The 16,128-nt window shown below is 46.9% G+C and overlaps 1 protein-coding gene across 21 annotated transcripts in view; it reads right to left on the bottom strand.

Annotated features, from left to right (window-relative positions):
* Positions 1-14,311, bottom strand: part of NRXN3 (neurexin 3) — a 1,439,541-nt gene extending 1,425,230 nt beyond the window's left edge. For all 21 annotated transcript variants that reach the window (XR_011504710.1, XR_011504711.1, XR_011504714.1 and 18 more), the window contains exon 1: positions 13,458-14,311. Coding sequence is in view for 16 of the 21 variants with exons in the window: in XM_070514127.1 (XP_070370228.1) it covers positions 13,458-14,166 (709 nt within the window). In the remaining 5 variants the exon portion in view is untranslated. The remainder of the gene's footprint in view (positions 1-13,457) is intronic.
* Between the last annotated feature and the right edge of the window lie 1,817 nt (positions 14,312-16,128).

Below are 16,128 nucleotides of genomic sequence, written 5' to 3'. Positions count from 1 at the left end.
GAAGAGAATACAGGATATGACAAACCAAAATATATTAGTACCCCTCTCTCGCCTTCACTCCAAATCTGCTCCTCCCACTGACTTTCCTGTCCTTGTTATACCTACAACCAGAAAAGCATGTTATCAAAACTCCTTCCCCTTTTCAGTAGTAACCGTAATGGATAATCAGTAATAATTAGTAATAATGGCTAACATTCACTGAATGCTTACTGCGTGCCAAGCATTGTTCTAAGCATTCTACATGCACTATCTCATTTAAACCTCATAGCAGTCCTAAATGGTGGGCACTATTATTATCCTCATTTCACAGATGGTTAAATAGAAATACAGAGAAGTTAGGTCCTTTGCCCAAGTTTGCATAGCTAGTACATGTCAGAGCAGGAAGCCTGAGTCCAAAACCACTAAAGGTCACACTGCCTTTCCAATTATTAGGTTTCTCTCCTTAACATCTCCGCAGTCAGCCCTTCTTCCGTCACTGCTCCCCCAGTACAGACTCTGCTCTCATCCAGACCACACAGCAGCCCCTACCTGGCCTCTCGACATTAAGCCTTCTAGTCACTGGCCAGTCCATCACGCAAACTGACCCTAGAGCCATCTTCCTAAAATTCAAATCTGACTGCCACCACTCAACTGAAAAACCTCCAATGGCTCCCAACTGTAGGAAAAAATAATGTCCCAAATCCTTACATAGGATTTAAGACCCACCCTGCCTAACTCCTTCTCTTCTTAACCCCCATGGGCCTCAATCCTTCAATCCAGCCACATTACGTACTGCAAAGTACCAGAAACAGCATCCTGCTGTCTCAGAGGGCCGCCCTGAATGCCCCTTCCTCCCAGTCAACCAAAGAAAGCTTCTAAGTCTGGCCCAAGAGTTGCCACTGTGAAATTTCCTCCAACCAGACTCCACCCCAAGTAGGGTGGAACATTCCCTTGGGAGCTAAGCCACAAACATTCTATCTAGCATTTTAACAGCTCTAATATGTATCACACCTTGTTGCCTGAGAAGCTTCCCTACTGGACATAAGCTCCTCAAGGGCAGGGACCACACTGGTACATAACAGGCACTTCCTCTGTGAATGTCCAAAGAAGGAACTTACTCCAATAAACAGATGGCCTATTCCAATAAATACATGATTATACAGCACTGCTTTGCAAATGCTTGAAGATACTTCAAAGACTTTGTTCTCTTACATAATCCAAAGTTGCCCCAGCAAATGCCATGATTTTTATGCTGAAAGAAGCTCTGAGATATAATTCCGAACAGTGAGGCCTCTGAAGGAGGGAGGTGTAACCGGAGTACCTTCCCATGGGGCCCTCCAAAACCACCTGGCCAGGTCAACCAAGACCAGCACACACAGGACTGAGGACAGAGGAGAGGAGCTCAACACACGAGCCACGGGCATCAGGAACACTTTTGGTGTCAGCCTCCACCTGAAAGCCACAAGCCCCAGGGTGAGGAATTCTAACAGGAAGCCCAGGGTAACTATAGTTCAAGAGAGAGAAATGTAGACTTGAGTGGCCACCAAACTTTTCTGACCAAACTCCCCATTAGAGAAAACAATTTTACTATGTTCTCCCAACAGATGTATATTTATTTATAAATAATTTGCATATAAGTTAACCATATGTTTTATTGTTTCCTTCCTATATCCCCAAAGAATGGTCTTGCAAATGCCCCCTTTTGAAGGCCCCTGATCTTCCCATCCCTGTGAAAGGCAGAGGATGTATATAACCAAACAAAAGGCTGCTGAGATCCCCAGATCCATGGAGTCCTTGGTTTGAAGGCATATACACACCAACACACACTCCTGACAGGTGTCACTCCAGCACCTGCTACAGCCCTTCCCAGTGACAGGGCTTGGCAAAGCTATGTATTCCATGGTCCAACAGCTCTAAGCATCAGAATTCTTCCTCTGTAGCTCTGATCCCTTCAAGTCTCCTGCCCAGTATCCACTCCCTCCTTTACATGGCAGCTCTTCCGATATCCGAGGATAATTATCCTGTTCCCAGTGAGCCTCATCTTCTCCAGGGAATCCACACAAGCTAATGGGAGCTCTCCATCTCCAGTGACAACAACATGCCTGTCTCAAACAGCCATTCCACAAGCATTTACATGGTCCCAGGCTGGCTGCTGCCTATAATTGTTATAGGAAACCATTGGTTTGTAAACAACAGAAAAGTCTTTCTAGTCCGTGCTCAACTAGATCAAACCAAGCGGAATGTGTATGTGCTTGACAGATTCAATGGAAAATTCCCCACAGTAAACACGCCACTTTTCTTATTAAAAGAGAAAAGGCATTTCCAGCGGTGGTTCATGCCACTGTGGTCCAAGTCACACCTGACTTCACTGATTAAATGATTAAGCAGACATTATTGTGCTCACATCCTGGGAACCTGCATCCATCCATCACAGATGTTAGTGAGCAAATGACACACATACTTGAACACAGACATGTATGCATACAAAACACGAATGCACTCATACACACACACACAATGTGCTTTATTATGGCAACAAACATTTATTGAGCACCTGCTTTTTTGTCAGATACCAGAGAAGTGGCATTTAGCACACAAGCCTGTATGTGCAGTAATTAACACAGGGAAACAGAGTCCCACCTTAGTTTCATGTCGTATAGTTCTCAAAGAGAGCACCTCCTCACACACACTCCTGTAACAGGAATCAAGAAAGCCAGCTGAGCTATTCCAACTTGCATTAAGGATGTGAAAGCCAAAGGGAGCCAAGAGACACATTAAAATGTAGCCACTGGTTATATATTCTACACGGGGCAAAAATAGCCCAATCTGCATTAACTCAAAGCTGAAAACTCAACATCAGGATGAACAAACAGCAAAGTTCCTACAGCAGCTAAAACCCAACTATCTTCTTCACATGTGACTGTGTGAGATGGTCATGCCCATTTCCCAGTACATGCCTGGGGTCCCCGGAGCCTGGCTGGACAATGGGACCACAGAGTAGAAGTCAGTGACTCCCGGTATATTTCAATGCTTGGACTCAAAATGATGTCTGCAGGCTTTGCCCTTAAAAGTAAACTATTTTAAATCACAAAATTATGAGATGAGTTCTCCTTTCTTTGCTGCAGTGTCAGTAAAATGACTGTCAATGGGGAGGTGGCCAAGAGCCAAGAATAGCCTGATGCTCTTTAGGGTGCAGGGGCGGCAGGGAGGGGACTTACTTGGCAGGTTTCCAGTCCATGCCAATATAGGAGCAACACCTTCTAGCCCTGCCTAATCCCTCTTCCTAGGAGACTTCTGCCCAACAGTGCCAAAAACATAGGATACCCAGGGCAACCTGGCAGAGTAGGAAGCATTTTGGCATAGGGCATATGCTTCCAAGGCCAGTCTCCAGGAGCAGCTACTCAATACTGCTTCTTGTTAGGCTTTTTAGCAAAATCTTGATGACTGTTCAGGTGTCTGACCTTGGATGCCAGGATGGGCTTGTCAAGCAAGTCCAATCCAATTCCATTTTCCTCTACTGCATAGCATTCTAGAACTTCTCATCTTATTATGGAGCCATCAGAGCTTTCTAGGGTGCTCCTTGGAAATTCAGAGATGCTGAGAACCTAGCTGGCTATGGAGGAAGATGGACATTTTAAGGGGATGAAATGAAACACAGATAATAGAGCAAGAGATGGGGCTAATCATGAATCTTTCTGAGTACAAGCCCCCCAGGAACAAAATGACTGGAGCATGAATCACCTGCTTACATCAGAATCTCTTCCCACATCAATCCCTCCCACATTGTTTAAGATTAATCACAAGCAGTTAATTCTAAATAACTCAGTAGTGTGTGTACTGCTAATGCCATATTGGAGAATCCCTTATGAATTTTACCTTGACGTGAGGGTTAATTCCTGCAAAGCATCATCCAGAAATGTTATGCCCACCCATTCCCCCTCCCACGAGGCCCATTGCAAAGGTCAAATTGCTTTAATTAGAATGAGGACCAGTGACGAAGTGGCCAGGAAGCCATCTTTGGCCTGATGTAGGAAGACCTCCCTGATACTGGTGATCAGAAATAAATTAGGCTGTCTTAAAAAGCCCTGAGCCCTCAACACTGCAGTTGACTAGAGGGTTTTGGGCAGGGGTAGAGGAAGGAATATGTTACACAGTGGAGAAGAGGATGGGAAATGAGTAGTTAGACCCAACGACCTTTAAAATCCCCTCCAAACTTATTATCCCATGATTCTTCACAACGTGGCTTGGTTTCCAGTGCATTACACTGAGCAAAGCCATGACTAGAAGACAGTATGAATGTCTTTCTGTCTTCTACATGGGTCACGGGATCTGTGCTTCAACTCTCACAAGAGATTTCTCCTTTGCACCAACCACAGTGTCCCCAAATTTCAGTGTGTCTCCTTAAAACCAAGAAGGGGCTCATAGCACATGGCCTCAGCCTAAACTCCAGTCTTGACTTTCCTGACCTAGACCAAGCAAATATACTGTGGGATGATTAGATTTTCAGAAATACCATAGGTGAGAGGCTTAACACCCTTCAAGCCCACTCTTCCCCATTCCCTTAGCCATCCAAGCCTAACCATGCAGGAGACAGAACCCCTTCCAAAAGAGGAAAGAAGCCTGAGAGAACGAGGAGGAAGGAAGAGACCACAGGTGTCTGGCAATCTCCCAGCCTTGCCAGCCCTTTCCCACCGTTTGGATTACAGATAAATGATTTCAGCCTTGCTTGTCCCTCCTCGCAAGTGGGGTACTTTGATTTGAAAGCAACTTATTAAGTAAATAAGCTGTACACTCTCTCATTGTAATTTTTTTTATTCTCCAGGGGCTACAGGCAACATATTTCCAATCATAGCTGGAGGAGAAGTTATAGAATTGTCTGGAATGCACTGTCTGTAAGAGTGGAGACACTAGCCCCAACATTGCCGACAACCACAGGACCATTGAGACTGTCCTCTAAGGACTTTGCAGCCAACAGAACTATTTCAGGAGAACCAAACCAGCAGGTGAGGGGCAAAAACGTCAGGAGAGAATTGGAGTCTCATAGAGAAACTTGAAGGAAAACCTCCCCAGAGTCATTTTCTTAGCTGCAAAGATATCGTACTTCAATGAGAACCTCAGTAAAACCAAAAGGATCCTAAATGCATTTCACAGCTTAAACCAGGAGCTTCCTGTCGCCTACAGCCCATGTCCCCGTCTTTCTTTCATCTTCACCTCTTTAGGCTCTTGCATACCCTTACAGAGCCCAGCATTTTCCCCCTGAAAGAGCTGAAAGCACGCACAATTTCTATACCGTGTGCAAAGTAAGTTTCATCACAGAGTAAAGCTTGGTAGTTTGGCTGGATAATGATAAGATGAATTTGTTTTTAAAAGCCGCTGGTACTGGTTCCTGGGTATTTAAAAACCAAATTTTTTTTAAACTTTGGAAAATATATTATTTAGGAATGTTGTGGATAGCAGTGGAGGTCTGAGAACAGATATAGACGATGACACATTTAAAGGGGGCCCCATATTGCTTCTAAATAGGTCACCCAAAGACATCAATTTCTGGAAGACAACAGCAGCAATGACAACCCACTGGCACTGTCAGTTCTCAAACAGATCACGGAGAGAGGCCTGCAGAGCCACGCTTTGTCCCTCTCCTCTGTCAGCCACAGCCTGTCACCTGTACCACAGCCCCTCAGTGAGCCATGGCAACCGAACATCCCAACTTCAGCTGGGAAAATCTCAGGAGGGAGACTGGAGTGCTCCGTCTGTTTAAACACCAGGTTGTTCCTTTAAATCTACAGCCAACATTTCCCAAACACTTCTTCTCTTTACCCCCTGGATATCATAGATGTCTCCTCCTTCCGCTATGCCTTCCAAAATGATATTCCCATATGCCCTTCATCCTCCCACTCTCCCTCTCCATGGCTTTTCGCGCCCTGTTGGTTATGAAGTGAAGAAAAATGCGTCTGTGATGAAGGGTCGTAGGTCATCGGGGAATCACTCATACACCCAGAGGAACATTGCTGTCACCGGACAGCAACAAGTCTTCTTAACAGAGGCGGATCCACAGATGTGGGGCCAGCAGCTTATGATATTGGGGGTTCCTTAAGGAAAAAAAATTAACAAACACAAAATTAGGCATGAGGTCTTAGAAGAGGCCCATACAAATGAGGATAAATGAAAGGTTTAGTTTCATGGTAAATCCGCCTCTGTAATAATGCCCCTCTTTCCCACACACACACAAAGGAAAAGAGAAGAATAAACAAAGAAAGGGAGTTTGGTTTTGTTATCTGCACAGAGAGTCAGAAGGCAGCCAGAGAGCAAGGAGGGGTCTGACAGAGTAATCCATGAGCTCCATCTTTTACCCCTAACCCTGGGTGGGGTGCTGGGCACTTTCTGGTACCTGGGAAACCAAAGGTAAGTCTGAAGAGGTCATGCCGTCCAGCGATGCTCCGTGCAGTGTAGCTGTACTCCAACGGCCTCGGGACCCATGGGTCCAATCCCCAGGCACTTCATTTAAAACCAGGGTCTTGAGGGTGGGAATTGAACACTCAGATTCATTCATTTCATTCTCTCTCATATTCTTTCTCTCTAACTGGGAGGAGCAAGGCTCCTGGGACTTGCCAAGCTGATAACCTCTTGCTCCTGGAGTTTGACATTTTGCTTATCATTGCATCCAGGGAGGCAATGCTCCATTTCATGATGGAGACACAGGCCATTTGTGTTAATGAAGGAGCAGAAATAAAATGCCATGTTGGGGATCTGGGTTCTCACGTCCCAGAGACACCTGCTAAACAGGCAGCATCCAAGCTTGTCCTCACTCCATCTACCCACGACTAGTTCAATGGCACCTCGGGTCTCGGTCTCCTCGCCTATTTCAGTGGGATGGTAAGGGCTACCCTACCTGCCTCATCAGGTTGCTGTGGGGGCCAGAACATCCCATGTTTGCAAGCAAAGAGCTCCGAACACAGTCCAATTGAAACAACCATTGTCAGTGGCCCCATGCTCTTATATAGGGCAAAATGTCAATGAAATTGGATTCCATACCCTCCTGAAATTTCCCTCCTTCTATCTCTGCCACCTCTCAAATTGGATGAAGGAAAATGGCAGAGATGGGGGTAATCAAAGGGAAGCTTCCAACCTTCTGTGAAACCACACTGACACACAGTTCCCTCTTATGTGCACCAGGACGCCAACTGCCCAGAGTCAGGACTTGTCCCTTCCCAGAGAGGATGCTGATGACTTTATACATTTCATCTCATTCCATGCTCTCAACAACTCCATAATGTATGAATTCTTATTAGCCCTGCTTTGCTGCAAGGCAGGATAGTTCAGTGCTTAAGAGTGTGGGCTCTGAAACCAGACTGTTTAGATACCAACCCAGCTTTGCCTCTAATCAGCTGTGTGACCTTGGACAAGTTATTCAACCTCTTGTCCCTCAGCTTCCTTATCTACAAAATGAGATTCATAATAGTGTGTCAAGAGTGGTTGTGAGGGTTATAAGAGCTAATACATGCAAAGCAGTTAATACAGTGCAGGCAGGGAGCAAGTGCTCTGATGGTTAGCTGCTATTATTTTTATTATTACTATTATTATTATTACTGATGAGGATACTGAAGCTTCTAAATCCTTCTCCAAACATACAAAACTTGTAAGTGGACAAGCCCAGATTTAAGTCCACATCTTTTTTCACTCTAGAAGCCATGCTCTTAACCACTAGACTAAACCGTGTTCAAGTTCCAAATATCTCGCCACTCAGTTTCCTCATCTGTAAAATGGGCTAGTTAATGACATCATCCACATAGGAGTGTTGTGAGGATTAGATGAGACAACGCATATAAAGCACCTAGGACGTCAGGCACATGGTGGTGCTCAATGATAGTAATAATAACATCATTGTTAGTTTTGCCCAAGGAAGGGAACCTGACCTTCAGAACCCCATTCCAAAGCCTCTCTCACTCCAGTTCTACCTTGGGGGCCTCCTGCTCTGGACTCAAGCTGCGGGGCCAGTGACTGCAGGGTAACGGGAGTCATCAGGGAGGGCACATTAGTCCCATCCCCCAAGCACAGCCCACACTCCACTCCTCTGTCCTGTGAAGGAGGGAGAGGACCCAGCTGATGGGCAGCTGCCCCAGGAACTGGAAACCATCTTTCTGGGACAGCCTGCGAAGGGAGATAAGGGATTTGAAGATAATTAGCCCCCAGTGCTGGGCCTGTGGTGTCTCATTACCAAATGCAAATGCAAGTTCATGTGCCACTCAAGCCTCCTGGCAAAATGCCTGCGTGACCCTCAACCTTGCTGAATTTGGACCAAAGCATAACTCAAGGCCCACCCCCTTTGCAGCCTGCAGCTGATGTGCAGGCTCTGCAAAGGCAGAAGGCTGCTCTCACTGCTCTGAAGGGGGAACAAGGAAGAAGGGTCTTATTTCTTTAAAGGAGGCAGGGATGCTGGGGGGGGGGGGAGATTGCTCTTCCCTCGCAGTTAAAAGAGGGATAATTGGAGCAAGTGGCTGCTGCTGCTCTGCCATTTAGCATACAGCATACCCAGGATATCTCACTTGGTAATCAGGAGGAGAGGAGGAAAAAGGAGCAATCAGACGCCTATTCAGGCTCCGTTTAGCGGCAGCCCCTGCTGGCTGGCTGGCTGGGCTTGTGGAGAGCCGGGCTGGTGGTACCCTAGTCGGGAATCAAGTCTCAGAAGCAGTGGTCCTCCTTTGTGCACATTTTAAGGCCTTGCTTCTGTGCTAGGGTCTCCATAGCAGGAAGAGGGATTCTGAAGGGAGTTAACCTTTACTCTCAGATTACTCATCACTCCCTTGCAGTCCCCCACCCCCATTCAGGGGTTGACACAGATAAGGACAAAGCCACAGTTACAATTCCAGCAGGATGTGCACTGCGGAAATGGAGGGGAGACGATTGTGTTTTTACACAAGTGCCCAAAACAGGAGGATCCAGTTGGGGTAATCGCTGGTAATTACAGCATCCACTGTCTTCGGCCCTTGGTAAAGGCACAGGGGTAAGCACTTCCTCCTGGAGTACCATTCCATCCTAGTTCTAGCTGGTTTCCATCCTACTTCCATCCTAGTCTGGCTTTGAGAAATGGGAGAAGAGTCACAAAATTCTCAATAAAAAGAAAAGTGATTGAAATTCACTTTCCGGAAGGCATCCCAAGGCCACACAGTGGTGTTGAACCATCAATCAAATCAACCCGAGTAGCATGTCAGTTTCAGACAGCAGGAGGGATGGAAATGGGAGGCTAGTGGGCAGCACACAACAGTGTGCTTGTAATAAAGCTCTGGCCTCTGTCACCAACACCCACCACTGTACTTCACTGTAGGATCCTAACACCTGAGACAAGACAAGCAGCTTCCAGTCTGGGCACCTGCCTAGGTCAGCAGGAAAAGATAGCAGACAACAGACCGACCTTTTTTTTCTTTTTTTGCCAACTGAATAAGACCTCATGCCTCTTCACTGAATTAACCTAAAAACGTGGACACAAATGATATGTGACAAAGGTAGGAGATCTCATGTAATGAGATCTGGGAGTAGAGGTCAAACTATGAAGCCTTCTCCATCTTTCCCTGGCCCCACCCCACCCAGAACAGGCTGACTTCATGCTAAATGAACTCTTCAGGGAGACTGGTACTGAAGTTTGTACACCTTGAGAAACAATCAGTTCTTCCATATCACCAGAAGATTGTTAAGAAATTCAATACATGCACATTCATAACTAAGAATGGTTTAAAAATAAACAATCAAGTTTAAACTCATTTCAAAGTAATGACAAACTCTCAATGACCCGTGAGGGGACTGCTCTCTAGTGGGAGCTGAGGATACGTCCTCACTGCCCAGGGAGCTTAAGGCTGCCTACAACAGGACACACTGGGCTTAACAGAAGGCCAGGTGAATATGCTTTGCCGTAGCTCAACTACATTCCAAACCAGATGTGCATAATTTTAAAATCATTTTGAATTATCTGCACTTCTGTCCTCCAAGACTGACTGAAAAGATTAAATGTCAACATGAACAAGTCTGAAGCTGAGCACCAAAACATTTTATTTATAAACATAACACCTACAAGTAAAAATCTTGGACCCCTTCCCCCTCTGTTGTGTGCCAGAATGTTCAATGTGACCATTAATTGGGTTGGAAGTCTTGGGATGAAGTTTTCCCATGTAAGCTGTGTGGAGTTCAGTCTACAGCCAGAGCTAATAGCCTTTCACCACATGAAAGAGAAGATGCTGCATCCATAACTCTTACCCCTAGGCCCAGTTCTTCCCTAGCAACGATCTCTGGTATCTTCTGGGTCTTACCTAGAGAGGATACCCAATGGGGTATCAAAATAGCCCAAAGCCCATTAAAGAGAGGGGCCCATCTCTGCGTTCTTCCTGGGGTGCAGCATGGAAACATTTTGGAGCCATCAAAGCGTGGGAAGCCAGACAGGCCAAGCAAACATCCATGCCACGGCATGTTAGAAGCTAATGGACCACAGAGAGCGCCTCCAACAGGCCCCAAACACATCCATCTGAAGCTGCTGGAGCCTCCCCAGCTCTTCCTGCTCTTGAACTGCTGAAGCATGAAGTACAAAACGGATCTTCCATGCCACGTGCAAGCCCTCACACAATCAAATGGCACAGCCCATCCTGCAAATTGGGACAATCAGATGCCTGGTACACAGGACCAACTGCTGGCAATAAGTCCCCTGATTTCAGTTCTGTGACATGTGCAATTTAAAGTTGGGGAGGGAGGAGCGAATGGATGCCTCCTCATTACCCGCTTCGCCACATTATCTTTAGGAAAATGGGTAGGCATTAGTTTAAGCTATTTATCTTGTTTTATGCAGATCTGCTTGACACTTAGCAGCTGCTTTGGTTATTTCCCCCCTATTATTTTACAGGTGAGTCTTTCCTGCTTACTCTCTAAAAATTAACTGTGTGTGGAGAGAACATCTATTTTCTAAAAGCCTGTGATGCATTTTTGTGATTGATTAGACATGATGACAATTACCAGGATCAACAGGCTCCAAGTTATCAACAGTAAATTCTGAGACCTCCCCCAACATCCGGCCTCACCTCAACCTTTGCACTCCTCTATTCCCATCCAACCAGGTGTCACTGTTACTACAGAGCTTATCTACTCTATTTATGCAACAGGAGAATAAATGAGCTATGCTGTGTGTTTGCCTTCTACAGATAGTGGTATCAATCCATCGCCACAAGATCATCTGAACCCTGTAGAAAGAACATCATTAAAATATACATATTGCATTTAACTATTAAAAAAATTGACCATCTATAATCTACTCGGAAGAAATTCTGCTGGAAACCTAAAACACACACACAAAACAAAACCAAAAAAAAAGGAGAGACAAGACAAATTGTATACATACAGAGTATAGAAATTTTTCCTGCAGAAAAGTGCTGATCCGGACCTGCCCAGAGGAAATGAGTTCTTTTTAAACACAAAAAATGCAATCAGGGATAATCAGCAAGTTAAGAACACACTTGCAAACACCCTGGTCCCTAGAACGGAAGAATGCCAGCTTTCAATGCAAGTTCTGAGAACAGAACAGATCCTTTGGGCAAATGAGAAAACAAGTGATCATGTCAGCGTCTTCAGGAAGAACTTTCTCTAAAGCCATGTAGCATTGGAACAGCAGTCAGCTCCAGAAGGCACCTGCTTGTGAGTAGCATTTCAAACCACATTCCCAAAGTGGCTGTGTTGGTTGGGGTTGCCTCGGCTCCTCTTCCCCATCCCTTTTTCCAATGGGTTCAGTGGGGAAAAACAGAAACCAGAAAAGGACAACATGCATGTCTGGCATCTTCCTCTCCTGCAGCCCACCCACAGGAAGGGAGATACCACGCCCCGCCCAGTAGCCCATGCATGACCTGCAAGGAGGCCTCCAACAAGACCCCCAAAGTGTCCTAGTCTCCACCGTGGATAACCTGTGAAATAAACTTTGTTCTGATTAAAAAAAAAATTGTTTTTAAACATCTCCTAGTAGCTAAAGGTTATGTCAACTACAACCTGCTTTAGGGGTTGGGCTCTTCTGGGAAATTTGAGGAACACCTGCAGATGCTATTTTGAATTACAAATCTCAAGGCAGTGGTGCCTCACCTGAAGGAAGAGAGCCTGGGAGTCAATGCTAAGACACTTACCTGGCGCCACCTACCTGACCTCCCTTGGCCTGTTGGTTCTCAATCTTGGCTACACAATGGAATCACCTGGGGAGCTTTAAAAATATGCGGACACTTGGATCCCAGCCCCAGAGATTCTGATTGACTTGGTCTGGGCTGTGGTCTGAGGGTTTTTTAATTCTCCCAGGGGATCCCAATGTGCAGCCAAGGCTGAGAAGCACTGTTGTGCCCTGTACCAACCCATCACCTCCATGAACAGACCAACATGTGATAGCAGCACAACCATCTCCAGAAGAATCCAGGGCTTACCTCAAAAACCTCCCAGCACACATGCTCCTAAGGCCAGTTGTCACATACTTGGTTACTTCAATGGTTCTTCCTACTGAAATCTAGGCCTTTAGTAAGCCCAGGAGTTCAGGATTCTGGATTTTAAGTATTTTTCCAAGTATAGTCTGGGCCCCTTCTCTCAGATCTAATCTCAAACAGTCAGAATTTGGTGAATAAGGGGAGGGTAGCCTGAGCCCTGGGGGCCCCTCCTTCTCTCTCCCTGGGAAGTTGGAGTTGAACTTGGGAAGTTCCCCACGGCTATGCTGAGTGTTGTCAGCTTCCTCCAGGACTTGGCTGGACAAGGCTCCTGTCAGTCTCTGTGCCTTCTGGTGCCATTCTCAGTACTTGGAGAGGAGAGGGCAGGAAAGATGAACTTCATGTGAAAAATCATAGTGCTAGAACAAAGATGTGAAAAGGCCTATTCCCAGATGCCTTGTCCACCCTCTGGACGCCTCCCAGAAGATTGTAGGATTGTGGGAGGAGGGGCACAGCAGCAGGGTTGGGTTTACAGAGGGGTCACGTGTGGACCTACAATCCATCCACCCTTATTCTTCTTTGCACAGGCATTCCTTATGCTGAGGATCATAAGGAGGAAGTGATGGAGAGTTTCCCATCCATCCCCAAGGGTCCAATTCTCAAAGGATTAGAAGGGACAGAGATAGCCACTTTGCCCATTTCTATGTGATTTCTTGCCCTGTGCTGATCTTGCTAAGCTGTGCTGTGGTGGAAGGCACTGAGCGGGAGCACAGATTCTGCGGTCTACTCCATCTAGCCCTTTGAGTATAGCCAAACATTTGAGGAAGAAGCTCATGGTTGAGTAGCCAGGATTCTCTTGCTGCTGAGATCTGATGGATTTTCCATTGAGAGCAAGCAAAGGATTCCCAACACCTCCTCAGGGAAAGGGACTCAATTATCTAACATGCAGCTAAAGAGGCACTTCAGTGATAGAGCTGGTTTCTTTCAGGGGTCTTGGCCATCACCCAACCCAGTAGGTGGGTCTCTAGCAAGGGATAGGGAAGAGGACCTTACCTTCGGAGCAGAGCTTGCCACCATAGCCAGTGGTAGAACAGTCACAGGTGGGGTGGCCATCCAGGAGAAAGCAGATCCCACCGTTTTCACAGGGACCCTCGCCGCAGGGTCCCTCAGCATCCAACCGGACGCCCTGGCTCCCCAGAAGCCGAGGTTCTGAGTTGCCATACTTGAGATCTAGGATTAATCCCCTGAAGCCGGGCATGGCCTGTACTCCATCAAGGGTCAGGGCAGAAGGTCGTATGTCCGCGGGGACTCCGCCGAGGAACAAGTCACTGACCACATCCATGTAGGGCCGCTGGGGCTGCAGCTCCCCAGACTGGCCCTCACCATCAAGCACCAGCACCGTGCGCAGGCGGTCGCGGCTCACCATGAGGAAGTGCCAGCTGCTGTCGTTCACCTGTTTGTTGGACAGCACGGCAGTCTCGGCGCAGTCCATGCTGAAGCGGAGCTGCACGCGGCCATCCACCAGGGAGAGGCAGAGGAAGTCACAGACACCGCCATCGTCCAGGTAGAGGAGCAGCCCCGTGGAAACATTGGTCTTGAACTGAAAGCTGAGGTCGCTCCGCGTGCTGGCATCCCAGCGCAGGTAGCGGGCCCACTGGTTGGGGAGGCCCATGAACTCGAGGCCCAAGCAGAGCCCCAGCAGTGACCCCAGTAGGACGCTCACCTTCAGGGTGAAGAAAACCGAGTGCACAGTGAAGCTCATCGTGGCTGCCGGGACGGAGCCCGGAGGAGCAGATAGGCAGGGAGCAGCCGTAAGGGGACGATGCCCCTTTGTAGCGGAAGGAAGAGGAGATGGGTGGGGACACAAAGAGCACACAGGAGGAAGGAGGCACACGCACAAATATCGAGAGGGCGAGGAAGGAGGAAAGTGAAGGAGACAGCCCCAGACGGGCACGCGAGGAAGAATTTAATAAAGAGGAAGAGGGAGAAGAAAGGACAGCTGAAAAGGAGAAAGATCAGGTGGGAAAAGTAAAGGGCTGGAGTGAGGAGCAAAGAGTCTTTCTCCAAGAAAAGATCTCAGCTATCCATGCGGATCCGGAGGCCTTGATTCGAGGAGGAGAAAGTGCGCGGCGGTGGGAGCCTTCAGCAATGCACTCCTCCCAAGGGACCCCCAAATGCCCCAGCCAGGGAGGCTGGGGAGAGGGCTGGGCTCGGGGGCGCCGTGATGGAGGAGCCGCGAGCGGTGAGGTGAGCCAGGGGAAGGTAAAAACAGGCCAAGGACCAGTCCTCAAGTTCTACCTCCTAGCAGCAGGGGACCGCGGGGAGTGCGGCAGCTGGAAGCTGAGTGCTCAAGCGGAGCAGGGCCCCGGGCAGAGCGGAAGCAGACTCAGGCTTCATGGTGCCGGCCAGAGGCAGTCCTGCCCATAACCTGCCTCCCTGGACTCCAGAGAAAAGACCTAGGAAGAAGAGGGGGAGAAAGGAGAGAAGGAGAGGAAGATTAGCCACGTGTCAGGAAAATATTGCATCCTATTTCACAAATATTGATGGAGCGCTGACTGCGAGCCAGGCTATTCTAGCGATTCCCACAGCTCTTGATGCTTCAAGCAGGAGAGACCCCTTCCAGGTCCTTCCAGAGCCACTGCGGGACCCTGAGCTCAGCTCCTAATGATGCACTCAGTTTTTCCATATGCAAAAATAGGATAAAACCCCAAAGCCATATCAGCACATTTTTACAATATTCATATCACAGGGTTGCACAGCCAAAAATTATTTTTAAGATAAGTGCTAACATCTTATGCATTCAAATACACATATGTACTTATTTACCTATTAAAAGGCATGAAAATGACATAGATTTTTCTTTTTCAATTTAACAATTCCGTGCTTGGGTGTAGGTGGCCTAAGACTGACTCCCACCTTTAAATTTGTGAAAGAAATATTTATAAAAATCAGTGAAAATAAATTAGAAAGTGAGTCATGAGCAAAACAACCCCTGTCTCTTACTAAATGTTGGCAAAAAGCTCTTATCGGAAAAAAATATGTGCTTTGAGGCTTAAAAAACGAGGCTGAGTTTGAATCCTAGTTTTGGTATGTGGAACACTGAGCAAACTTCTTAACCTGTATGAGCTTCTATATCCTCATTGCTAAAGCAGAGGAAAATAGCCTCTTTCTAAGTTTGGAGAGAGGATTAAATGAGATCATCTATGGGAAGATCCTAGCATGAGGCTGTGTACATAGTAGGCGATCAATAAATACCAGTTTCCTTCCTTTCTTATTTCCAGACAGGAAGGGATGGGAAGAGGGGTCGTTGATGTGTGTCTGTGTACGTGTGAGTGTGTGTATGTCTGTGGAGTGGGGGCAGTAATAAAACAAATACTTTTTTAAAAATTATGAAAACTGAAGAATGGACAACAAATGAATGGTTAAGGAATGTCACAGACCGAGAGCACATTATGTGTATTTTATACTGGTTGGAAATGCACCAGCACCCAGTCAAGTGGGTGATCTGGTTTCTGAAGGCAGACGCTGGCCCACCTCGCCAAGTGGAGTCTTCTCTATTCACATAAGAGCAATGAGTACAATTTCCAAGAGCTGTGCAATTTGCTGCTTATTAACTGGCATATTTGATAACTCACCATGGTCTCTGTCAGACCATTACCATCCACTATTTTTATGATGACTGCATTAGCAAAGGTAGTTATTACCCCTGCTTTGAAGAGGAAAA

This window comes from Equus asinus, chromosome 7, assembly GCF_041296235.1.
Source record: "Equus asinus isolate D_3611 breed Donkey chromosome 7, EquAss-T2T_v2, whole genome shotgun sequence".
NCBI lineage: Eukaryota > Metazoa > Chordata > Mammalia > Perissodactyla > Equidae > Equus > Equus asinus.
The sequence above is the reverse complement of the archived record's forward strand: the minus strand, read 5'-3'. Positions and strand labels throughout refer to the sequence as shown.